Source organism: Macrosteles quadrilineatus, unplaced genomic scaffold (genome assembly GCF_028750875.1).
Source record: "Macrosteles quadrilineatus isolate MER2022 unplaced genomic scaffold, UCM_ALF_1.0 Scaffold_1__1_contigs__length_201487025, whole genome shotgun sequence".
Lineage (NCBI taxonomy): Eukaryota > Metazoa > Arthropoda > Insecta > Hemiptera > Cicadellidae > Macrosteles > Macrosteles quadrilineatus.
The window spans coordinates 42,821,619-42,849,137 of record NW_026542594.1 but is presented as its reverse complement, the minus strand read 5'-3'; the positions used below and the strand labels follow the sequence as shown (position 1 = coordinate 42,849,137).

The following is a 27,519-nucleotide window of genomic DNA, read 5'->3' as shown; positions in this document are numbered from 1 at the left end:
TACTTAATTTAAATTTTATTAAAATTAAATTTAGATGAGGTATTTTCATGGACAACATCATGCATCAAGCTATTTCCAAAATTTTGTTTTTATTCTTAACCTCATTCCCAATCTAAATAATGAAGTGTACAACAAGGATGAGGCCAACCGATAACACTATCTACTACATTGTAGGCGCACAAACACACGCTCGCTCGTTCACTCGCACTCACTCACCCACTCTTTATTACCATTACCTTATTTACTGCTATCTAACCAAGGGTCATGTTATAATCGGCTATGCTACAAACCCTCTCCGTGACCAACGGGCGGCTGGTAGCCCCGGGGTATCCCAGGGCCGTCACTGCACTGTCCCCGTGGTACATCTGGATTCGGATGCATAGCTAATTCACTCACACTACTCATTTATTTCACAGTCATACTTCTCATTCACACTTACACCTAAATGAGTACAGAGCTCATCTGAATTACATCGTCTTTCTCTAATAACCATTTAAAAGCGTGTTGAAAAAAGGTTTTCTTTGAATTTAACTGCTTTATGTCTGTAGGTAATTGGTTGAAAAGTTTCGGACCTAGATACAACAATGACCTTCTAAATAATATTTTATTTACTTTTGGTAATTTAAAAATCCCTTGTGTAGTACTTCTCGTCCCATAATGTCTGTATTCGATGCTTTTATTGCCACTTCTTACGTAAAAAACCCTTAATAGTTTTTAAATAAATAAATGTTGTATAGGTAATAATTTTAATTCCTTGTAGAGTGGAGATGAACTCTCCCTAACATTTTTCTTCAGTATTATGCGTATAAAAAAGTTTTGAGTGACTCTCAACCGATCTATTAAATATTTGAAAGCACTTCCCCGACAGATTATGCCGTACTGTAATTTAGAGTTAATCAAGGCAAAATATAGAGTTCTCAAAAGTGAAGTATTGCAAAAATTTCGTAAATAGTAAAAAGTTCTCACTGATGATCTGATTGTGTTATGGAGGTTGTTAATGTGTATATCCCAGTTCATTTTTTCGTCTAATGTGAGCCGTTATTGCAGATTTCAGATGTCTTCGAAACTTTCCATTAGCTTCAGGTGATACGCTGTAGTTTTAATGTGATGGATACCAAGATGTTTTGTTAATTCCTGGAATAAATTGCAGTCGAATTGTCTTCCTCTATCTGTAGTAATGTTTTAAGGAACTCCAAATCTAGTAATTCAGGTAGAAAGAAGTGCTTCGGCAACTGTTCCAGCAGTAATATCCTTGATAGGTGTTGCCTCGACCCATCGAGTAAAGCGGTTTATGGTTAGTAATTATGTAAATCCTGGAGAAGGTGGCAAGGTCCAACTATGTCGACATTAATGTCAGAAAAACATCCATTAATGTCGTTGTAAGCTCCAATCTCAGTAGTAGTACGTTTCCAAACCTTTGATTTCTGGCAAGCTACACATGCTTTGGCTCAAAGTCTGACATCTTTATTCATGGAAGGCCAAACAAAACGTTGTTTAATAAGGTCCAGAGACCCTTTGATTCCAGGATGTGCTAGGTTGTGAAGGGAGTCAAATAAGTGCTTTCTGAACTGCTGAGGAATAAATGGTTGTAGTCTTCCAGTACTAGTGTCACAACACAGCTCTGAGCCATTGAAGTAAAATATTTTTGAATATCAATGAAGTTGTTGTTAAGGATTTCAGTTTTTTAAGTTCAGCATCTTGAGATCGAGTTTCAGAAATGTGTTCAAATGATACAGATGAAGGTAGGTAAATTTGCTAGCTCGATCCATGTACCGTTAGATATCGTACGATGTGACGTCATATGGCCTGATCGAATAAACCAACCCCATTGGTTGTTTCTATCACACCACCTTCCGTTCCCACTGCTACCACGATCACCCGACACTCTCTGTTCCTTCAGTCATCGTCTTACCTCACCGACTCCCGCACGCCAATGCGGTTTTTCTTAACGTAAATGTGTTTATTATTTCGAGCACCTGATCCTTCGTTCGCATCTAGGTTCGGATGCGACAATGGCGATGAGTGGGACAACCTACCGTGTGGATAAAGGAAGCGCGTTTTACAGTGCAGTGCCATTGTTTCGGTATGTTACATGCCACTAGACGGCAATTTTTACACCGCGTTCGGTAAATTAATGTTGACAAAAGAAGAAGTTACTACAATGAGTGTCATCGGAAATTTCGGGCCGTTCAACAGTTCGGAGGAGACGTGGACTACATACGTGGAACGTTTTGAACTTTACATAAAGTGTAATGGAATTTCGGACGACAAGAAAGTAAGTGCGTTTCTAACAGTGATCGGAGTTAAATCATACAATCAGCTGAAGGACTTAATTACGCCTGACAAACCATCGGAGAAGTCGTTTAAGGACATTGTGAAAGTGTTACAGGATCATCTTCATCCTAAACCCTCGTTTATCACGGAGAGGTATAAATTAAGCAAGCGCGACCAACTGGAACACGAGACTATTTCGGAATACATCGTTCATTTAAAGCAATTATCAAAGCATTGCCAGTTCTCGAACAAGTTCCGGACAAGTTACCGGACTATCTCAGGGACCGATTAGTGAGCGGTATTCGGAATAATTCGATAAAGAAGAGACTACTGGTGGAGGACAGCCTGACGTTTACCAAGGCGGAGCAGGTGGCGACATCACTTGAGACAGCAGAGAAGGACGCAGCATCCCTGACGTACCACGGCAGCGGTAGCACGGCGACAGCGATGAGGCTTCAGTGATTCTCCTCAGCGCAACGACCTCAACGCAGCAAACAATCAAGTGCATCATGTGCAGTTCCTTGTGTTGTGCAATCTACAGAGTGCTATTGTTGTGGTAAAAAGGGCCATTTAACACACCAGTGCTATTTTCGCGAATACCTGTGCAATTTTTGTAGAAAAAAAGGTAATTTGGAGAAGGCATGTAAATAAAAAAAAGGGGTAAGTCCAATCATTCTACCTCTAAAAATAGTTGTTCAAATGCCAAGGTTAGTTACACCAAAAATACTCAGGGTAACCGATACCAACATAAACAATATTATGTGAAAGTAGATGAATCTAAAAATAACAATAAAGTTGTAAATGACAAGGTATATGACATTTCTAATATTTTTCAATCTGACAGTGAACTGACTGTTAATGTAAATCAGGGTATGATCAACAAAATTGAACCTATTAAAGTAGATTTGCAAGTACAAGGTAAACAAATGAGATTTGAAGTAGATTTAGGTGCTTGTGTTTCTGTTGTTTCGGAACAATTGTACAATAAGCACTTGTAAAATGAGGGGTTGTTTCCATCACACCACCTTCCGTTCCCACTGCTACCACGATCACCCGACACTCTCTGTACCTTCAGTCATCGTCCTACCTCACCGACTCCCGCACGCCAATGCGGTTTTTCTTAACGTAAATGTGTTTATTATTTCGAGCACCTGATCCTTCGTTCGCATCTAGGTTCGGATGCGACAGGCGGTAAAAAACCTGATCAACCTCGGCCTCCCATAGTTGTACTTGGCAGCAATTCTGGTGTAGTCACTGCAATGAAGAATTTTGCCGGATCTGAGACCAAATTGAATACACAATTTTCATCGGTCAAGCTATCCAGAGACAGAACTCCCCGTGAGGCCGCTCACCTTCTAAACCTCAATGCCAAATTAAAGGAACGCACCACCCGTGGCGGAAAGGATCTCACCATAAGATTCCTAAACAACATCCCCCAGATTGTTAAAAATACAAAAAACTAATAATACCCAACGGCGCACCGCATCACCTCAACTGTTATTTTCAAAACGTAAATGGCTTAAGAAGCAAAATTTCTGAACTCTTAATCAGTGCTACAACTTCCTCCTACGATATTATCGCCCTGTTTGAAACAAATTTCTTACCTGAAATGAACTCTTCTGAACTTGGCCTTACTGGTTTCAACGTTTTCAGATATGACAGATCTTTAACCACAAGCAATAAGATCAGCGGTGGTGGTACTCTCATAGCAGTACGTGATCACCTAGCAAGCAAACTTGTCCCCATGCCTGCCTGCTCCTCAGAATGCGTTTTTGTTACCTGTACCTCTGGATCCCGTCACATCTTGCTGGGCTCTGTCTATATCCTCCCCAACCAGCCTGCCATCGTCTACGCTGACTTCTGTGACAGAGGATATCTTCTCATCTTCAAACTTCGTGGATGACGTGCTTCTCTTCGGTGAATTTAACAAACCTGAAACGGACTGGAGTGAACTTGATTCCTTTGAAGGTGATTCCTCTTCCAGCTACTTACGCAACTTAGCTTCTACTCACTACCTTTCCCAAATCAACAAAATCCGTAATCGCAGAGGTGTCTACGTGGACCTCTTATTTTCATCTACTTCTACGACTGCAGTTATCTGCGCTGACAACCTTCTTGTTGCCGAAGACACTCATCACCGCTCTCCTGCTGCAGAAACCTTCAGCCTCAAGCAACGTCAGGATTATACCAGACTTCAGAAAATGCAACTTGGACGTGTATTTTATGATCTACAGAGTGTTAACTATCCTTCACCTTCTTCTCTACCTGATGTCGAATCGGCCTTCTCTGATTTCTGCGACCACCTTGGCTCGATCATATCTCAAAATACACCCACAAAAAAACTTCAAAACCTCAAGCTTTCCTGTCTGGTTTACCACGTAACTAAAACGGCTGTGTCTACCTTGATCTCTCCAAGGCCTTCGACAAGGTCAATCACAAAATCCTTGTAGCAAAGCTTGCCGGATATGGTGTGGGGGGCCCCCAGCTTGAGTGGTTAAACAGCCCTGACCGACAGAACCCTTGTAGTCAAATATGACGGGTGCCTTTCTGTGCCATTCAGTGGAGGTCTGTGCCATCTGGAGTCCCGCAAGCGTTCCACCTTGGTCCCTTGCTGTTTAATCTGTTCATGAATGACATTGGCAACGTCATCCTTACCAATTTTCTCATGTTTGCCGATGATATTTAAGTTTTTGGCTCGGTGTCGTTGGCTTCTGACTTTGAGCGCCTCCAACTTTCTCTGACTAACATCTATACCTGGTGCAAGGAGAACTTCATGGAGCTTAAGGTCTTGAAATGCGTTGTCATCTCCTACAAACGTGGTGCAGCTCCAGTCCGATACGATTATGTCCTCAACGGTTCTACACTGAAGAGAGTGGACAAGGTACGCGATATCGGAGTGATAATGACCCCTTCGCTCAACCATCAAGAGCATATAGCCCATATTACAGCCAAAGCAAGCTCTCTGCTCGGGTTCATATTCAGATCGACTAGGAACTTCAACTCACCTTTCACCTTGATCACACTCTACAAACCCTGGTACGCCCGCAGCTGGAATATGGGTCTGTCGTCTGGTCTCCTTTCCAGAAGAACCATGTCAACCAACTGGAGAACATTCAAACCCGCTTCATGCTTGGATGCTTGGACCGAGACTTGGGATTACGTACCGCACCACCCCGGTTGACGATGTGGAGAAGTCCTTCAATCTTCTACCTCTATCACTCCGACGTCATCATGCCGACATCATTCTGCTCTACAAGCTGGTAAACTGTTTTGTTGATTGTCCCAATATCCTGAGCGGTATCGACATTACCACCCCCAGAGGCACACGCTCCAAGACTATCTTCAGCAGACGCTTTCTCCCAGCCTACTATTCCTACAACAGCGGAATTTGCCGTCTACTTAAGGCTGGTAGCACGGCGGCTGCTCAACTGGACTTCTTCTGTGAGAAGCCCCTCCCGTTCAAGAAGAAGGTCTCCTTGCTCACCTGAGAAACCACACCCCAGCTCACTTGCAAATATTGTTTTCGTTGTTACTTCCAGTGTTAATTTAATGTTATTACTTTCTTAGTTTACTACTTTGTAATTACTATTGTTATTACTTTCTTAGTTTACTACTTTGTAATTACTATTGTTATTACTTTCATAGTTTACTACTTTGTTATTACTATTGGTATTACTTCTTTAGTTTTGTAAAACTACCTTGCATGTCAAATCCTGAATTATTGTAAATGCCATCTGTTAAATATTGCATACTTAAACAATGTAAAATGGTGTAATCCGTTGGGAAATAATAAATAAATAAATCCACTTCCATTGTAATTCATGAAGAAGCAAGTCAGGAAGCTAATTTGAAAAGATTGAAATTTTAATTTGTGATTTAACATAAAAGTATTGCTGCAACTGTGTGCAGTATTTAAACACCAAGATTTGCCTCAATTACTTATTATCATCCCTACATCAAGAAAGATATTTATTGTGGTGAAGACAACTATAAACTTTTGGGTGAGATCTAACTGAACTTTACCTAGGCCTACCTTGTTAAAATACATTCCAAGAATTTCCATTGACTTTTGCCGTTTTGAACTTGAACTAACCTAAATTATTACCATTTTAATATTTTACTAAATTCAAAATTTGAACTTTCATCTTTTCAAAAGTGTTTAATTGAACTTTAATTTGTGATGAACATTAGGCCTATGCCTATCAAAAATCACATAAGTCTACTTTGCGCCGGCACGATACCCCTAGTACCCTGAGATAGAGTTTCATCATACAATTTATAACCTTATTATTTGTAAAATTTTATCAATAAAAGGTTTATCCTGACAAAAGACACCTCCCTCACTCAGATTGGGGTTACAACTTTCTAAGACCTGGTGAGGTGTAAGTTCTTTTCACCACTTGTTCTTTTTTCATAACACAGAGGAAGGGCCCGTCCTTTCGCAGAAGGATGATGTTTATGACTCTGTGCTAAACGCCGACAAGTGACGCCTAGCAGAAAGTACGTTAGAATTTAAATGTGATATGAATTGGTTAACTATTTACTTACAATATTATTTACACTAAGAACATAAGTTAAACAATAAAAAATCACGCTACTAAACAGTTTCATTACAATTGATGGAATAGGTGCAATTGGTAGATTAGGCATAATAGTTCAAACCAAAGCATTGTAAACCTAGGCCTATTAGTAAAAGCAAGTAGATAGCCTAATCCTAAAGTTTGTTGAATTTTTTAGTAATGTTACATGTTTTAATAAATAACAGTAGCCCAGTCAATGAATGCAATAAAACACCCTTTTTCGCAACTAAATGGTGGAAAGCTGGATTTTTTATATGTGATAGAACCACATTAGAGGTGTATTTTCCCAAAAGTCCCCACTTCTACCCCTTGAGCTTTCCCCCCCACCCCCCTCCAAACATAGAAATTGCAGTGTTTTACTTAATTGGTCATAATTCGAAATCCATGTAAGCTATGGAGCTGCAATTTGTTTTTTTTCTGATTAGTTTCCCTTCAACTTTTGCATTTACAACATTTTTCTGAAACCAATACTTAGGGAGATATAAAATTTAAACTTCATTAAAAGCTTTGTTTCAGAGTGCAAAATCTTGCTTCTTGATTTGCGTATTTACTCATTTATTTTAGCGAATAACAAACAATTTTGTGTTGCCATGGAATCCACATATCACCAAAAGTCAGCTGCGGTAAGGTAAACAAACAATAAAAAAAAAATGTTATTACTTATAAAAGTACACAACTTTTGATTTTTCTACGTAGGGAATCGATTGACCTTTATAATAGTAGTGTTATTTGGTGTCTGGATTAATCTTGGAATTTGTATATCAAGTTTACTTTCAAAATATTGTTTTTAAAATTTTTATTTTTATAATCTTTATATATATATATATATATTTTTTTTTTTAGTTTAGAACTTTGACTATCCAATTACCACTTTTCTGTAGACAATTTTACTGTGAACAAAATGGTGAAAGAATTATTAATTTATTACCTAAGGTTTTCTTTCTATAGCAGTTAGAGTAAAAGTCTACAAATTCGGTAAAATTAATTGCCGCCAGAGGGTGCTGCAGGTAGCGCATTAATTCCTTCCCCAATGGGTTAAGTGTAAGTCCTGATTCACTCAGCTTTGTCATTACTTCATTCGTGATCTTTTGCAAGTCTCTTTCATTGTTACTGAAAATGATTATATCATCCATTGAACACTCTACATTCTTAGTTCCTTTGAGCAAGTCTGACATAATATACTGGAACACTTCAGGGGCCGATACTAAACCAAAGGGCATGCGTAAACAAGAGTAGCGCCCCCAAGGTGTTGAAAAAGTTAGTAGTTTGGATGTTCTCTTCGTAACTTTTATCTGCCAGAACCCTTTTTTACAGTCTAGGATGGTGAATAAAGTAGAACCATTCAATCTAGCTGAGATGTCCTCTAATGTAGCCAATGGGTAATGTCTACACTTTACATTTTTGTTTAGATCAGTTGGGTCAATGCAAAGACGTATTTTGTCTCTTTGTTGGACTATGACCATAGGAGACATACAAGGAGTAGGCTCACTTACTGGAGTAATAATCTTGTCTTTTACCATTTGGTCAAGTTCTGCTTTCACTGCGTCACGTATCGGATGAGGTATTCGCCTGGGTGGGTGTATTTTGAAACTAGGATTTTCCACAAGATCAATGTCATACTCAAATGACTTTAAAAACCCTATTCCATCATATAAGCCACTTATAGACTGATCAATTATACCAGCAATCCGTTTGACGAACCTTAGTTTTCACATGATACTCTTCCTAATATTGATTGATGCCCATTTGGAACTATTACAAACAAGACAGTGTCTTTATGAGACTTTTTGGTTACAACTGGACAAATGGCTTCACCCAAAAAAAAACAAAAAAACAAGGCATTTAGTTGCAGAAGGTACAATATAATATTACAAGCTACTGCCAAATCTTGGGAAATAACATTGCACTGAGCCCCAGTATCTAATTTAAACTGCACAGTTTTGTTATTTGGCAATTTTAAGGGTTCTGTCCAATCTTGATTCTTGAATGGGTTAGAGATGCAATCAACATGCAACGGATAATTAGAATCGTCATTCTCTACAACCTCTAAAACATCAGTATTTTTACTCTTACTAGGGAGATTCTTTCGAGTTTTACACATCTTGACAAAATGACCTTTAGTCAAGCATTGATTGCAAGTTCAATTAAAAGCTGGACATTGGCCTCTAGAGTGTTGTAAACCACAACGTTTACAGTCAAAGACTGAATTTTGTAACGTAGGCCTAAAAAAAGAATCATGCCCTTTTACTACATTAACATTTTTAGGGCTGTCAAGACGATATTTCTGCTAGTTGTTTCTTAGCTTGTTCATGTGCCCTACACCTACTAATTGCATCATCTAGGTTAAGGTCATCAGTAGAAAGTAACTTTTCCCTTAAGCTAGAATCTGATATGCCAATTACTATTCTATCTCTAATCAAACTGTTTTTTTAGCTGCTCAAAATTACAAGAATTAGCTTGGTTAACCAATTTTGTAAAAAAATCTTCAAAACTTTGATGGGTTTCTTGGGTGATTTTGTTGAACAAAAATCGCTCAAATACTTCATTAGATTTACCAACAAAAAACTTATCAAATCGTTGAACAACTTCATCTAATTCAATATCTTCATCATCAATGAAACCAAAACTGTTATATATATCTATAACATCTGGGCCTAAACTAGACATAAATGATGCTACCTGTACTGCATTTGATTTCCTATCAAGGCCAGAAGCTGTGTAGTACCAGTTCCACTGTTGCTTCCATTTCTTCCAAGAAGGAGCCATCTGAGTACTTGAAACCACAAGATATTTTGGTGGTTTAACATTATTATCCTTGTCTTCTGTATGGTTTGTATGGATATCATCATCTTCCTTAAAGGCATACCTTTTATTTCTATTCCGTGTGGGTTTCGGCACCATGTCATTAGATTAATTATTAAATAATTATACTGAATTCATGAAAGGTTGTGTATTTCTATTTTAACAAAAACTCAATCGAAATATCAAACAATAACACAAAACAAATGTTGAACAATTACCATATGTTATTAACATATTAACTACTACTGTCAATTATATCATCATTCTTTTTAGCGAATTTCCCATATAGGGAATAAGCTATTACCGTAGGTCTCATGGTAAGACCTGGACCCGGGACCGATTTCCTTTTTTGTTTTAAGTTCCCCAGAGGCCAAAAACACCATCCGTTCAAATTCATATATATATTTAAATATTTATGTTTATATATTTATACATACTAGAGAACCCGTGCGGCTCAATGAGCCGCATAGTATGAAACATAACTCCGAGGAAAACGTTATGCTTAAATTCGAGTAATTCTAGTTACATCTTAGAGTTGTTTAAACACTTGTTAGAAACTAATTTGAATTATCTTTATTTGCGTCGTAAAAGGTTCACCTACATTATTTCTGCTCTCGGTTTTAACTGATAACTTCTAATGAAAGCTAAACTTTTTCCAGCATTGAAGAAAACTGTTGCCTTTCTGTTTTAGCCTCATGTGTAGCCTGTGTGAAGTAATTTAAGTTTGGGTCATTTTATTTCATTCATTTGAGACTTCCCTCTAATCAAACGAATTTTCTCCGTAGTGAATCCTGAAAAGTTGGGTGTATTCAACCATTTCATGTGCTCCATTTGTTACCCACAAACTCTGGGTTACCAACTGGACAGCCATAATCTGCTTTGAATAGGCTTAAAGCAGAAACATCATTGAAAGTTGTATAACGTATTATAACGTGTTGTCTGTCAGTCACAGTATATGCCCCGCATCAGAACGTTCTCACGTTGTTCAGCGGATTTCCTCTTTTTATACATGTCCCAAAGTTTTGAAAGTTGGTATAATCTTACTACTTGAACTTATACTCAAGGCATTATTATAGTTTCTACTAAATGTTTTGAAATTTCTCGATCTGTCAGTGTCAGAAGTAAACATTTCTTGCATGCATTCATTTGATCTGTGATTATGCAAGTTTACTTTACCACTGTGAAAACACTATGTGCTTCGTATATTTTTCCACTTCCAAAGTAAGCTGCATAGCATAACTGTCAAATATTATTCATCTCACCAAGTGAACTTGTATCTGGATGGGTATCTGTTAGACCAGGCTTCTCTTTTTCTACTCTCCTCATACGCATAAGATATATCTTATAAACAAACTAATCGTCTCCTCCTCCCGTTTTCAATATTTCTTCTTTGAGGCAGTTTTTCCTGTTCTTCCAACAAAACTGATTAACTGTTTAACTTGGTCTTAACCTACTGAATATTACAAACATTACTCCCAAAAAGCTTATGCATTTCTTTTTATTAACAGCTGTTTTTTGTTTATAATTTGTTCTGAGTATTTCTTATGGGGAAACCCCGACCTTTGAGAGAGTCTCACGCCCTTAAGAGTAGGAATTTTAAAACCTTATTGCAAAACTACATATTAAGACGAATCTTTTGACACCGTAAACGTTGAAATTGGTCCACAAATAAAGGAGGAGTTACGTTAACAAAAAACGGTTTCACGTATTATATAGATAGATATATATATGTGTGTCCGTTAGCACGATAACTCGAACAAAAATTATCCGATTTTGATGAAATTTGGTATAAACGTGTAAACCTATATTTATTCGAACGAGTTTGCTAACCAGCATGATTGGACCATGGCAACGGGGGTTTATGGGGGGTTTTATGGGGTAAAAATGGGTTTTTCCCTTTTTTGACCCTAAAAAGATAAAATTTTTGAATTTCTTTCCCAACCATTTTGTAGAGCTTAAAAAAAGAAATTATTTTGTATATTGAAGCATTGTTGTATGCCTAAGGGTTACAGAGAAAATTCAAAAAAAGGCAAATTTAAAATTCCCATGTTATTCTTATGGAGAAAATGAAAACTGTTGTAGTTGACTTGTTTATGGATATATTTTGATCAAATTTGGCAAATTTATTTATTTCATCCTATACTATTGACGTTCGGTCAAAAAAGACTGTTTACCTTCCCCGTAGCAGCAAACCTAAGCACTCGTTAAATCTAATATTATTTAAATTGGGAATAAAAATGTCTTATTTATGGAAATATTTTAGTAAAAATGTAATCAGACAAGTTGCGCTTAGTCTGCAGGTTTTCTGTGGCGGGGGTATTATTACATGTCTCGGTCTTTATTTTATAATATCAAGAAAATCATGCAAATGTGTGAAAACCGGCCAACGGCACCGGCGGGAGCAATGCTGCCAACGACAAACCGGCAACGGCAATGACACGGCACTGCCGTGACGGTGTGTGTGTAAGACTGGTAGCACACTGATCCAGCATTTCACCTGAAGCAAGTGTTGCGAAGCAAAATGTTTTGCGGTGTACAAGCTCCCTATGTATTTCAATGGGACGCCGCACACTGATCAAGCAAACGTTGCGAGGTGCCTCGCAACGCCTTCAGGGTGTCTACTACATTCTGGATAAAAAATTCATGGACAATTCCCGTACATTTAAGGACACTTTGCCGTAACCTTTGTCGGTGTCATTAGGCCTACCGAATAATTTTCCTGATTTGTCAAACTGTATTAATCTTGTTATTAACTGTAGTTGTACCAGAGAGAACAGTAAATAACAATAGATTAGAGTTAAAAATTTCAAAATAGAAATTTATTGAAAGTACACAAGCATAGGCCTACCTATACTTTAGGTAAAGCTTTTATAGTGTAACAGAAAAACGCAATCATTGTCTCCTGCGATAGCGACAAATATCTCCATCGGTCACGTAAACTTCATAACATAGCTTATCCAATCCAGGCGGATTAATTTGGCATGATTCGCCCTGGCACAACGTTAGGCTCTCGACTACTTTTGAAAAAAAATCTTTAATGCATATTGTTACTCAGTTCTTAGTACAAAATCAAGGTATGGTAAGTGGCAACCAATAAGCAATAAGCACAGAGTAAGATTATTGTATTTTCATTTGCAAAGTTGATATAGACACATAGCAATCATTAGTTGTTTATCTAGGCTCAATTACATTTTCTTAATATATTTTACAGCTCTTTCAAGAATCAAAATACCCAGGCCTAGACCTAATTATTTAGGAGGGCCTATATAAACTGGGTAACAAACAATGAGGTTATAATAGCAGCAAAGTCACTATCATCATTCTAGTTCATAAGATTTAGATTGCTTAAAGCATACAACTCAATAAATAAATATATGGGAAACAAAAAACATTGAAACCTGAATAGCCAACAATATAAGACAACTAGCTGTGTGCCCGTTCTACGCACGGGGATCTTATAGTAGTCAGTTGAAACCTTCTTATATTAAGATTAAGAACAGCAGTTAGTTTGCATATTTGCAGATATGCTGGCAAAACTATTATATATAAACCTTCGCAAATACAGTATCTGACAGTTCAAGCCAAAATAAATGCTTCGCAATTAAATGTCACCCGGATCGTTATGGTCCATATGTCCAATGATTAAACTAAAAAATGTTTTATAGATCCATGAAGCCCTAAAGTAGGCATATAATTGAAAGTTACTTTCCACATCGGTTAACTTAAACGTATTTAAAGTACTACCTCAACCTCACCATTTAACACTTTATTCCGGTTGACATTTTCAGTATCAAAGGTGCTTTTGTCCATTCCGTGAAACACTGAGAAATAAGGACATTAATGCGTTACCAACAGACATACACACAACAATCCAAAAAAGGCCACGAACTATTGATACATCAACAATATAAAGGCGTAAACAATTCATGATGGTTTGCCCAACAAATGTTTTACTCAAATAGGTAATCATTTTCTTAGCATACCGGGTAAGTTAAGATTTGGAATCCAGAAAAAAGCAAAACTTATACAGAGTTAAGACATCACTTAAATTGAATACGGACGGCTCTAATAAATAAGGTGCAACACCAACGATAACTAATTTGTAAACTACAGTGATGTGATGGTACCTACGTAAAAATGATTCTAGCAGCTACCAACGGTTCTAAGGAAAAGATCCAGTACCTACGTAAGAACCTACCTAAGAACTATAGTACATCCGACCAATTAAATACATTAATATCTAGTCCCGAGGTTATTGATCTCTTGCTTTTGGATTTTCTCGTAAAAAGTTATAGCGTAAACTTATCGGTGTCAGTTCGAAAAAAAAAAAAAAACAACCTTACCCAAACAACTTTTTGTTGTTTAATAGATTACGCATTCTCTAAACAATGATTAGTATATATATTAACATTAGAAGGAAATGTGACGAAAATCACACAATATTGGGGTTTTGGTCATGTGTAATTATATTTCTCAAGTAGGTAGGCCATGTATTCTATGGAAAAGTACCGGTATCAAGGATCGTCGTCAAAAAGGTTGTTATAAATAAATATGTAGGCTTACGTACCCAAGATATGAGCTATGGGCCTATTGGCTGTATGGTCCAGCGATTGCATCACACGGTGAGTAGAAACAGAAAGTGACACATTGGAAAAGCGAGTTTAGCACTTCCTCTGTTAAACCTCTGTTACAATCACCCACTGCAGTTGTGATTTTTTACTTTACACTTTACAGAACCGCCATTGAAGCGCCGTCAATGAGTGGAAACCTTTTTTGTAAGCTATTGGCGACGATCATTTCAGTGTCCCAGCCCTATACAACACTGATACAAGATCTTCTTTCTGGTTGTCAAAACTCAAGAAACATTTTATACTCAAAGAATTTCTGGTTCCGATTTGGACGATGTCCAGTTATTTAAATTCATTTACGGTTACACTATTAGACTATATTATTGCACTTGCGATTAATTAAATCCGTTATGTAAGAAAAACGTTTTTAATCTCACTTGGTTGGGATTTGCTTTCAAAACGTGATTCGAAATGGTTGCGGTATTTGTAAACAACATTTGTAAACATATCATTGACAGCTAGAAAAAATAATCTTGATCCGAACAGCTGTTCGTTATTTCATAGACGATTATGTGATAAAAATTGAACGAAAATTTGACAAAAATCGCACAAAACTGCATTTTTGAACGTCCGTAATTTTATTTACAAAGTAGTGAGGCTATATTTAAATCACTAAAGACACTCTCGCCAATCCAGTGAATACATTAAAATGACTTGGATCTTGATAGGGAATCTGGTTTTCACGGAGAAGATTGCGTAAAATGCCATCTTGAGTGTTACAGACAAAGGGAAAGACAGACAGACAGACAGACAGACAGAAATAGAGATAAGACTCGTTTCTGCTTCTTTAATGTATAAAACGTAAAAATAACCTAAAAGTATATAATTCTGAGCAAAGTACAGACAAAACTCTAATTTTATTTATATAGAAGATAAAGAAAATGCAATGACATAATTTGAAACCAAGCAGGCCTACATAGTGATAAAACATTAATGCAAACAACATTGCTTGTGGTTTTGTCAATTAAAAGATAAAACATCCATAAAATACCCCCGCCGCAGCAAACCTGCAGACTAAGCGAATTTCCATTTGACTGATTAGATTTACACTGAAATGTCTACTTAAAAATATAACATTTATTCCCTATTTAAATAGAATTAGTTTAACAAGTACTTAGGTTTGCTGCATCAGGGAGGGTAAAACTGTTTTTTTTTTTGTAAAATGTTAATAGTTAGTAAGAAATAAAAACATTTTTCAAATTTGATCAAAATATGTTCACAAACAAGCAAACTACAACAGTTTACTTATTCTCCATAAGAATAACATGGGAATTTTAAATTTACAATTTTTTGGAATTTTCTCCGTAACCATTAGGCGTATAATAACGCTTGAGTATACTAAATTATTTGTTTTTTTAAGCTCTACAAAATGATTTGGAAAGAAATTGCTAAATTTTATGTTTTTTGGGTCAAAAATGGGAAAAACCTATTTTTACCCCATAAAACCCCCCGTAAACCCCCGTTCCCATGGTCCGATCATGCTGGATCGCGAACTCGTTCGAAGTAACGTAGGTTTACACGTTTGTACCAAATTTCATCAAAATCGGATCATTTTTGCTCGAGTTATCATGCTAACGGACACATATATATATATATACTAGCTGACCCGGCGAACTTCGTATCGCCTAAGTTATAGGTTTCCCTTAAGACAGACCGATGGAAAGAAAGTACCGTTACGTTTAATTTTCAAGATGATCTCGTTCGCATCGCTCAATCACGTCCTGGTTGAAGTTCGTTCGCTACGCTCACTCACCTTTGGGTTGGAGCTCGTTCGCTACGCTCACTCGCCTCCAGGTTGAAGTTCGTTCGCTACGCTCACTCACCTTTTGGTTGCAAATTAGCTGTTGTCATAAATTTAAAGAAATAATAGTACTGCACCCTGTTGGTAATCCTTGTAACTTTAATGCTATTGAACATCATAGAACAGAACCAACTTGTTTAATTGAAACAGCTGTTAAGATTCATTAATTCCATTTCTCATAAGGTTAACATGGGAAACTCCAGAGCCACTGGGGCGGAGCCCTTTTAAGAATTTCGAAACGGGAAATAGTTTACGTCTGATTCGCATACCTACAGAATTGACACACCAAATTTCATAACGATCGGTGAAGTCGTTCCGGAGGAGTTTGCAGACAAACACTGTGACACGAGAATTTTATATATTAGATTTATAAGTCAGCTGTGGAATTGTGAATTGAATTAATGTGGTTTGACAGTTCAGCTTATTTACATTTGGGTGCCATAGCAAATTGCAAACATTGTATTTGTTCTCATGGCAGCCATGGAGACCAATCAATATTTACTTTTAAAATCCTCACCTCAGAACCTTTAAAGCCAAAGGGACAAAGCCAACGATCAGTGTCGAATTGTGAATAGTCCTATAATGGTCCTTGGTATGGTAGCTATATTTTTGTAAAATTTAAGCCCAGTTGCTTCAGTAGTTTTTGCGCCTATTAGTAATACGCATACAGACAGACACCATTAGATTTTTATATAATAGTATAGATATATATATATAAATATATAAATATATATATATATATATGAATTTAAACGGATGGTGTTTTTGGCCTCTAGGGACCTCAAAACGAAAAAAAAAAAATCGGTCCCGCGTCCAGGTCTTACCATGAGTACTACCGTAATAGCTTATTCCCTATATGGGAAATTCGCTAAAAGGGGTTAACTTACAAAGTAAGACTGTAGATTATTTACATGTTTAATATGAAACCATAAACAGTTTTATGGCACTAGGCAATGGGCGGCAAATTGAATCTTCAAGCCAAAGTACAAGTAAGAAGTGAAATTTAACAGCCATTATAAAGCTATTATTTTCACGATAAAATAGGTTTGGGATCTCATAATAATTACCCTAGTAATAAAAAAAGAAGTTGTAAAGGAATAAAAGTGATATAACTTTTATGAGCTAGCTAACTGTGTCAACAGTTCTTGGAAGTATTTGACTTGACACTTGATTGTCGTGATAAAATATTAATGGGTTTGAGATTGCAAATGGGATTTTTATTGCATAATAACTCTAGTAATAAATTATGAAAATGTAAACAAACATCTGATAAACTATTTATGTGCTCCTAACCAACTAGCGATCAATAAAATTATGGCCCATTAAAAATTGAAGGACATAGTCTGGCATTTAAGGACAATTCCCGTACATTTCATGGCCAGTAAAAAATTAAGTACAATTCCCGGTTTTCCCGGATTTCCCGGTTGGTAGACACCCTGTCAGTTCATTAATCATTATTTATATAACCATCACAACATTATCTAATAATAATTTCTTATGGTATTTAAAACCCTTCCTACAAAATAGTGTAGCAATTATTCGAAAATAATTGTAAAATTTCCCTGGATCTGATTTAATTTCTGAAAAGAAAGCTGTCTATCAACAGATTGATTGGGTGAACCCAATGTTGTTTTTCTATTTAGTCCAGCATTTTGCAAAAACTGACATTCAGCAATAGCGGCAATAGCTATGTTGACTTCCTCGTCACATTTATGTTAAAACAATACTGTAGTATAGGACCAGTAAAACCAATATTTATTCATTTATTGATTTTTTTTTTAATTTTGCTTGAAACCAAATGCTGAATTATGCTTGAACCTCCCGCACATTGGAGAAGCAAATAAACAAAACGCTTCAAGCAATTCGTTGTGCAACATTTCTATTTTAAGGCCGTTTGGCCGCCAGGCTAGTCTAAATGTGAGGAGCAGTAGTTCTACAAGTCGCCACCGCGCGCGCTTGGATGTCCGTTTGGAGGCAGGGCTGTAGGTGTGTGTTTGAGCTGTCCCCCCTCACCCCTCCTCTATCCACACACTGCATCACTGCTTCTCGTATACGCGAGGCCTGGCACGGGCACGGCCCGTCGTACCCGTTGTCCGGGCTAGCAACCCTAAACCAAATCACATTGCTAACTGACACAAATTGACTATCTTATGTTGATTGGTGTTTGCGCTTACTGTTATAGTAATACATAATATCAATAATTAATCTGTTTTTTAACAGACTGGCTCTAATATTGTTACAGTAATAATATTAATTATTTAAAACTAAGTCACACAGATATTTTTTTATTTGCCTTTGGATATTTCGTAATACTAAACCTCTTTTTGGGTATACTTATAAAGTCAAAATTAATTTTTTTTTCTGAATAATCCTGAATTAAAAATAAGCAAAACGAAGTGTTAGCCCGTTCTATGTACGGGAGTAGCCAGTTAAAACTGTATGATTCAGAACAGCTAGCTTACACGTTTAAAGACAAATTTTATTGCAGCCTACAGTAGAAAGAGTAATTATCAATTGAGAAGTGTATAGGCAATAAATACACAAAGATTTATTCATTGATATAGGCCTAGTCAACGATATCACCTTCCAATTCAATCGCATACCTGCCTCTTCCATAATCAATATGACCACAATACAATTACTCATACTATACACAATTTCCAGTAGGTCTGAATAGAAACTTCCTAAAATAAAACGAAAACATTCAATAAAATTCACAGTACACATAATTATAACGTTGTTGTCCTGACATCATCAAACGAATCGTCCACATATATCCTTTACTAGCAGAGTACCCGTCCTTAGTAGGCCTACGGGGTTGGCATATCAGTATAAAATGTTTATTGCAGTTATGCTCATAAGAGCTTTCTGTTTGCAATGGGGAAGGACAAAGTTTGATAACATTTGCTTCTCTAAATTCAAGGTAGTATTACACATCTACCATAGCCCTAATGTTCTACAACTAAAATAAATTATAAAAAATTCACAAAATGACACAAATATTCATTAGATTAAAAACATAAACATAACTGTAATTAATCATTCATTTCTCATTGAGTATCACAGTTTTTTGTTCGTGCTTAGTTCAAATTATATTAGCTGTTTTCATAAATGTTACAAAATAGTGCTGCACCCTGTTGGTAAATCTTATAACTTTTTAATGCTTTTGCATATCATAGAACAAACCTTTTTATTTGAAACAGCTGACTAAATTCTTTTATTCCGTTTAAATATGAATACTCATAAGGTTAACATGGGGAACTACAGAGCCACTGGGGTGGAGCCCGAAAGGATTTTTTAGATAAGAATATGCCTATATGTTAATCGGTAATGTAAGCTATCATTATGCCAAATTTCAGCCCAATCCGTCCAGTATTTAATGCGTAATTGAACTGCAAACAAACAAACACACAAACTTTCACATTTATAATATTAGTAAGATATAAATTCTACTGCATCAATTGCTAAATAAATAAGTGTAAACAAAGAAAATTAAAAACAACAACATATAGTTTGTGTTGGTAAACAGCCGAGTCAAAAATCTATATATATATATATAATACGCTAAGCCGATTTTTGTGAACAGAACTCCTCCCTCATTTTTGGACCGATTTTTATGATTAAAGTGTCAAAATAATTGCCCTGATCCGTAGTTTTGCAAAGTCTTTTTCGTTTTTTGATATCTTTATTAGTTTGGACAAGATCATCCATCAAAGTTGGATTTTCTCCCATAAGATTAACATGGGGGAATCTAAATATTTAATTGAAAACTTTGTCTCCACTAATTTGAGAGAACGGCTGGGCGTAGAAACTTGGTAGAGGTGTCCAAAGAAAGGTCTTGGTCTGTAGATGAGTTATCAAAAGAAAAACGAAGTAAATTCGATTAGGTCTCTGTCCCAGAAGCCTTTAAAGATCCCTCCACAGATTTGTTTACATTTTGGTCATGTGGATAATACTTTTTAATAAAACAGCTGTTAATTTTAAAATTGTATTTTAAACAACACACATTTATTGGGAGTTACTGAATAGTCCAAAAGAAGTATTTGCAATGTTATTTTCTGATTTTAAACTGGATTTTCTTCTGTATCATGCCATGTGTTGAAATATAACGTCCCATTACGAAATCAGTGGAAAATCCTTTTTACCTACGACCGTTTTTTAAAGTAGCCATTTCAGTCCAGTTCTTAGAATTGAAAAGTTTCACTTTACAGCTGTTTACTTTCATATCAGCATAGTTTCATTTCATATCAGCATAGTTTTTCTCATATCCACACAGGTAACGGAACAATGAGGTTCAAGTATTGAGAGGAAAGAATTAAAATTGTAATGCTTCGAACGTCAACTAATCAGCTGATCAGCTGATCAGTTGACCAATTTAATTGTTGATCCGACTTGTTCATGTTGATACTCGCATATTCTTAATTAAGTTGGTGAAAGTCCAAAAATAAATGAAATATTTGCTGAATTGTACCTGATACAATATTATTTATGGTAAGAATGCTGCTAGCAATGTAATATTTAACGAAGTTTAACAAACACGTAATTACAGGAAATCAGCTGATTATACAACAAGTCGTTGCATCACTTTCAGTGACAATGACAATACACGAAAACATAACCTCTCTAAAAAGTTATCAGTAGTGATTGTTAGTATTTAAATACAGATTGATAGTAATTAAATAAAAAACGGTCGTAGGTAAAGTAGTGTACGCAACTCGCGTTAATAGTCTTTACGACACTCGTAGAAGTTTTTAGGGCACTCGCCAAGGCTCGTGCCTTAAATTTTCTACTCGTGTCGTAAAGACTCACTTAACGCAATCGTTGCGTAAACTACTATTACACAATAGACAATTATTTCTCATTGAACTATCTTATATCTAATTTACGGGTTGGTGTCTGACTTTTTCACACCTTTTCCCTATAGTTTGTCATAATATTCTAAACATATCATCATGGTTCATGAGATTATTGTCATACATGCTTTCAATCGTTGGAAAAATCGTCGATGGTGTAATACAATACATAATAATACAAGCGCAGAAGAGCACGGTGCCCATTTGAGCCGTGTCCATATTTTATTAAATTAATAATGGTTTACAGCAACTGGATAAAACATTTGACAATATTTATGTAGAAATATGTGCATGATTTAGAAAGTCATTAAGCTGGAAAACTGCAATATACTGCAGATTTTTCAGAGAGGTTACTTCGATGTATTCATTCAGCTTAGGGAAAACATAATAATGTATAGATATGTATATAAATAAGAACTTGGAACTCTTAGAGAGCCTTTGAATGTTATTAGACTAACGAGAAGGGTTGTGCATGTTTACTAGCGCTACTCGGCAACAAAAACCATTTAATTTATCTCTAAACTATAATATATTCTTAAAGTGCACTGAGCAGCCTAAAAATCTATGTAACTTACCCATATAATATAGTTACAAAATGCTCAAACTCGCATTGTGACATTTATAACTCGGCTTATATTTCTCTAACAGAAAATTCATCCGCAGTAGAATTTTATTGTGCTCTTACCATTTCTAATAACATCCAAACACAGAAACCTTGCCTAAAATGGTACCTATGTTGACAAATTATTTACTGTGGCCTATATTACGGACCGTGGCCCACTGGTTTGGTAACATTATTGAAAATAACACGACATTTTGGCTGTAAAAATGGCACAATGAGTAAATACTATTTAATCAGCTACTGTCATGACGGAAAGTCGTGTTTATTTCAAACTAGATCACATCATACTTTATAAGATACGTTGATTCACAATGTATGCATCAATATTTACGTAACAGACAATTTACATTATTTTTGTTTTTTGGAAATGCTTCATTACTATGTAATTCGCATTATTTTTTGCCAATGAAGTTGCACGCCATATAAATTGGGAGGCCAATAACAGTTCAAGAATAAAAGCCAACATTACTTCAAGTTTATTCCACTACACCTAACATTCCGTAGAAAGATTATATTGACAACTTTATGTAATTGATAAGGCTGAGACAACTAACTGACATCCCCCATTTCTAGGAATTTCAGCTTTAACAGTAACCCCAAAACCAATTTCTCAAAACTTCAAAATTTTAAAAACGTAATTAATATTATTATTGTTTTTACGCTTATTAATCTTTAAACAATGCTAAATGCTCAAAATTTGTATAATTTCACTCAATTTATCGCAGTTAGATGAATTAGCGTAAGCCTTGAAAGTAACCGTCGATTTCGACGGGTTTCATCTAGTAAAATAATATTTGTTTGAGCAAAAGAACTAGTCACATGTTGAAGGAATAAGCTTTCTTTTGAAAACTCGTGAGGTTTGATTTGTATACAGGTATACAGTAACTGCTAGACTTCAAAAAATTTAAAACTTAATTTTTTTTAAAACTGATGACTTAAACTAAAATTACGGCTTCTGCATTCCCTAGTTCTCAAAATTATTTTTCTTTCAACACAAAAATCATGAGAATCCGTTAAGTGGTTGATTCAGAATCGTTATATAAAAAACCTGTCACTTTCAGTCTACATCCGTTCTTGAGTTTAACGTTAAAAGGAGTTTAAAGCACTATATCTCACTTAATAAATGGGGGAAAAATTTTAAAAACCATTTTTTCCATTCTTATTAATAGCTTAATGAATTGGTAAGAAAAAAAATAAAAATAAAATATTTTTAAAAATGGGCCAAACACCCTTAACAAAAACTCAATTGAAATATCAAACAAAAACACAAAACATATGTTGAACAGTTACCATATGTTATTAACATATTAACTACTACTGTCAATTATATCATCATTCTTTTTATTACATGTCTTGGTCTTTATTTTATAATATCAAGAAAATCATACAAATGTGTGAAAACCGGCCAAACGGCACCGGCGGGAGCAGCTTCAGGTGAAATGCTGGATCAGTGTGCGCCCAGCCTAAGCAGTTCCATTTGGTAACACAGGATTCCAACTCCCACGACACCGGGCGACGCCGTGTCGGTGTCGTGTTGTGCAGTATGAAAACGGCCACCTGGCGGAGAGGGGGATCATACCCTCCGTCGCTGTTACCTCCCCTAGATGCGCTAAAAATTTCTCGCAGGTCGCTATCTATCCGGCCAACCTATAGTTCTGTCCGGTGCACTGTCTGTAGAGGTCGTGTTTTGTTTACAATTTGTTTCTTGTTTTCAGTCATATAACCTCGTTTAACCAAATAAAACGTTCCAACCATAACTAACAACCCTTCCCTTAGTTATATAACCGAACAGTAGAGAACAAATCATGAAATGAACTATAAAATAATAGAATCATAATTTTGCCGACAGTAGCGATCAGTGTCACCGGACATGAACTTAACACAAAAACGAGCTTCATAATTTACAATGGGATGTGAAGTCTACTTGTGTTGGTTATTCTATGGCAAGACTATACATTTTCCGCCCTCATAATAATCATAAGAATAATAATAAAAAACTTACTTCTGTATATACATTCATTTTATCAAATACATTGCTCTTACTCCTAATTATTCGTAGGATACGACATTATGGTACCGATACGGTGGTAGGTACTACACTTTCGGCAACACTGGCCAACAATCTTCGTTCTTGGCTCCCATTGGACGGTGTGCGAGGCTTCTGATTGGGAGTTAGCGAGTTCCGCCAAGGGACCGAGTTAGCGACTTCTGTACTAGGACGGAATTCGGTCCCCCGGCTCTAGAGCGGGTTAGCGGGTTCCGGGGTTAGCCAATTCCGAAATCGAACAAGTTAGTGAGTTCCTCTCATCAACCAAATTTGAAGATAGTGCGTTTAACATGGGGTTATCCAATTCCGCGGACCGGTAGGGACATTGACTTCCCCTAAACCTAATCCTCAATCCAACCTTTAGACAGCTAACAAAACAAAGGCTAATTAGTCTTGCATAACAATCGTGCTCAATGAATGCATTTTGGTATCAACTCTATCTGACGTGCAGAGGCTGAGAGTTACATCTCACACTTTGAACTAGGCCTACTAGTACTGTAGTTGAGGACCAATTATTTTAATACCAATGTTATTGACAATTGAGCTTATTGAAAATCTTAATAAAATATTTAACTATTTAGTTGCAGTTTAAGTAAAGACTTTAAATAATTGAAATGAGCCAATAGAAAATACTTACCAATTGCTTTTCCTGGAAATCCAGCAAGTAAGCTCTCTCTAGCTGCTTTGACAAAGTCATCTTTGCCAATCCTCTTAGAACAGTTTACTTTCAAAACCTACAGATCAATTATTTGATTAATTAACCAAATCATATCAGAACAGTCCTTTGAAAGTATGATCTATCTCTCAAAAGAAGTATTTCTCAACTTTAAAAAAATTTTAGCACTAGCTGTGTGCCCGTTCTACGCACGGAGATCTTATAGTAGTCAGTTGAAACCTTCTTATATAAAGAACAGCAGTTGGTTTGCATATTTTCAGGTATGCTGGCCAAACTATTATAAATAAACAAATACAGTATCTGACAGTTTTAAGTAAAAAAAATCTATGAGGCATAGCCCTAAAGAAGGCCTATAATTGAAAGCTACTTTCCACAAGGGTTAAAAGTAGTTAAAATACTACCTCAACCTCACCATTAAACATTCCGGTTGAAATTTTCACTATCAAAGGTGCTCTTGACCTATCCGTACGGAACACTGAGAAATATGCGCTACCAACTAACAGACATACACACAAAAATACAGGGTTTTATTAGGGAATTTGCTACGCTTTAACCAAAGCAAAGTACATATACTTTAGTGTCACCAAACTTTTCTTAACAATTTATATTTGCTTAGTCCGAAGATGACACGAAATGATGTCGAAATGACGGTTTACTATATGAAATGAAGTACTGTACTAAATACGATTTAGTTTAGTAATTTACAACATACAGGCCACGAACTATTAATACATAAACAACGTAAAGCGTAAACAATTGACGATGGTATGCTCAACAAATGTTTTACTCAAATGCGTTATCATTTTCTTAGCACAAACTAACATTTTGGAATCTAGACAGAAAAAGCAAAACTATACAGTAAGACATCAATTAAATTGAATACGGCTGTAATAAATAAGGTGCAACACCAACGATAAAATAATTTGTAAATAGTGATGTGTTGGTACGTAAAAATGATTCTCGCTGCTACCACCGGTTCTAAGTAAAAGATCTAGTACCAAAAACCAAGGTTTACAGTTAAGAACTATGGTACATCCGACCAACTAAACGCGTAAATCAAGTCCCGAGGTAATTGATCTCTCTTGGTTTTGGAGTTTCTCACAAAAAGTTATCGAAAATCAAAGTTATTTCCCATTAATTGCATTATTTGTACAAACTTTTAATGTAAACATATCGGTGATAGTTTGAAAAAACAACAACATTTTGTTATTTAATAGAAGACGTATTCTATAAATCATGTTTGGTTTATAGAACAACATTAGAAGGAAATGTGAAAAAATCACACAATATTGGGTTTTTGAACGTTTTAAATTTATTTCTTAAGTAGGTAAGCCATGTATTCTAGGTAAAAGTACCGGTATCAAGGATTGTCGTCGAAATTTGGTTATGAATAATTATTTAGGCCTACAAACCCAAGAGATGGGCAATTGGTCTATTGGCTGTATGGTCCATTAATTGCAGCACATAGCGGTGAGAAGACACATTGGAAAAGCGAGTTGAGCATAATCCGTAAACCTCTGTTGCAATCACCCACTGCAGTTGTCACTTTACACTTTACACAAACGCCATTGAATAGCCGTCAATGAGTTGAATCCTTTTTTGTAAGCTATTGGTAACGCTTATTTAAAAAATGTTAAGTTTCCCAGCCATATACAAAACTGATTCAAGGTCTTTTTCTCTATTTTCATTTACAGTTACCCTACACACTATTGCACTTGCAATTAATTAAATCCATTATGTAAGGAAAAACCTTTTTAATCTCACTTGGTTTTGGATTTGCTTTCAAAAGAAGATCGGAAATGGTTGCGGTATTTGTAAACAACATTCAATGTACAAGGGGGTACCCAAAAATAACTGGAATTTTGTTCCGACAAGACAAATTTCGTTCTCTTTCATACAAATAAGTTTAAAAAAGATCAAACCCCTAAAATTACTCTAAATAATAACCCGATCAATCAAGTGAAATCAACCAAATTTTTAGGCTTGATAATTGATGAACATCTAAATTGGAATGAACATATTAAGTATTTGGTTGGTAAATTTAATTCAGGCTTGTTTGTTTTAAGATCAATGGCTTATCTCTGTGATAAAGCTGTGTTAAAATTGATATACCACTCGCTTATAGAATGTCATATTGGCTACGGAATCCAAATTTATGGTGGGACAGTACAACAAAATTTGAAAAATTTGAAAAAGGTTTTAAAACTACAAAAACAGGCCATTAGAGTTATTGAAAAATTTAAGGATAAGAAGTCGGTGAAAAAGTACTTTAAAGAAATGAAAATTTTTACAGTGTATGGTTTGCATATTTTTAAAACTATTCAGCATGTTTATAAAGATAAAAACAATGAAGTATCCCATAAATACAATACAAGGTGGAAAAATCTTACTGTAAAAAGTCATCATCGGCTGAAACTTAAAAAAATGAAGCATTCGTATATCGGCAATTTATTCATAAGAAGTTTGCCTGCTTTACTAAAAAAGATCAAAACAAACCCAATTTTTTTAAGAAATTAAAATCATTTTGAATTAATCTGGCTCCTTATAGTATAGACGAGTTTCTAAATCAAAAATGAATTAGCTATACATTCTAAAATAATTGTCAAATTGTATGGTTAAGTCTTTTAGATTAAGTTGCATAACCAATTTTGTATGCGTTGACACTATTCATGTATGTAAAATGTATAAAGTGAATAAAGATAATTTGATTTGATTTGTTTAAAATATACATATATTTATTTTTTTACAAAACAACCTTATCACCTTCAAAGTACTCTCCATTGCACTTTATACACTTATCCCATCGTTGTTTCCACGGTTCGAAACATGCTTGGAACTCCTCTTCAGTAATGGCTGCCAGTTCCTCCGTTGTTTTTTTTATTGACATCATCCACGCTGTTAAATCGGAGACCTTTAATGCCCCTTTTCATCCGTGGGAATAAAAAGAAGTCGCACGGAGCCAGATCTGGTGAGTAGGGTGCGTGTAGTAGTGTAACCATGCCATTTTTGGCCTAAAACTGGGCAACAGAGATTGCCGTGTGCGCAGGCGCGTTGTCGTGGTGAAAAAACCAGTCCCCTGTTTGCCACAAATCAGGTCTTTTGCGACGGATGCTGTTCCGTAGTCTTCTTAAGACTTCAAGATAAAACACTTGATTTACTGTCTGGCCTGGTGGAACAAATTCTGAATGGACAATCCCCTTCACATCAAAAAAAACAAATGAGCATTGTTTGGACAC

General features: G+C 35.9%; 1 protein-coding gene across 4 annotated transcripts in view; it reads right to left on the bottom strand.

Moving 5' to 3' along the window:
- The window catches only part of LOC128982840 (ester hydrolase C11orf54 homolog), a 118,604-nt gene that overhangs the window by 14,889 nt on the left and 76,196 nt on the right, over window positions 1-27,519 (bottom strand). For all 4 annotated transcript variants that reach the window (XM_054401875.1, XM_054401876.1, XM_054401879.1 and 1 more), the window contains exon 6: window positions 24,245-24,341. In XM_054401875.1, the coding sequence (XP_054257850.1) occupies window positions 24,245-24,341 (97 nt within the window). The remainder of the gene's footprint in view (window positions 1-24,244; window positions 24,342-27,519) is intronic.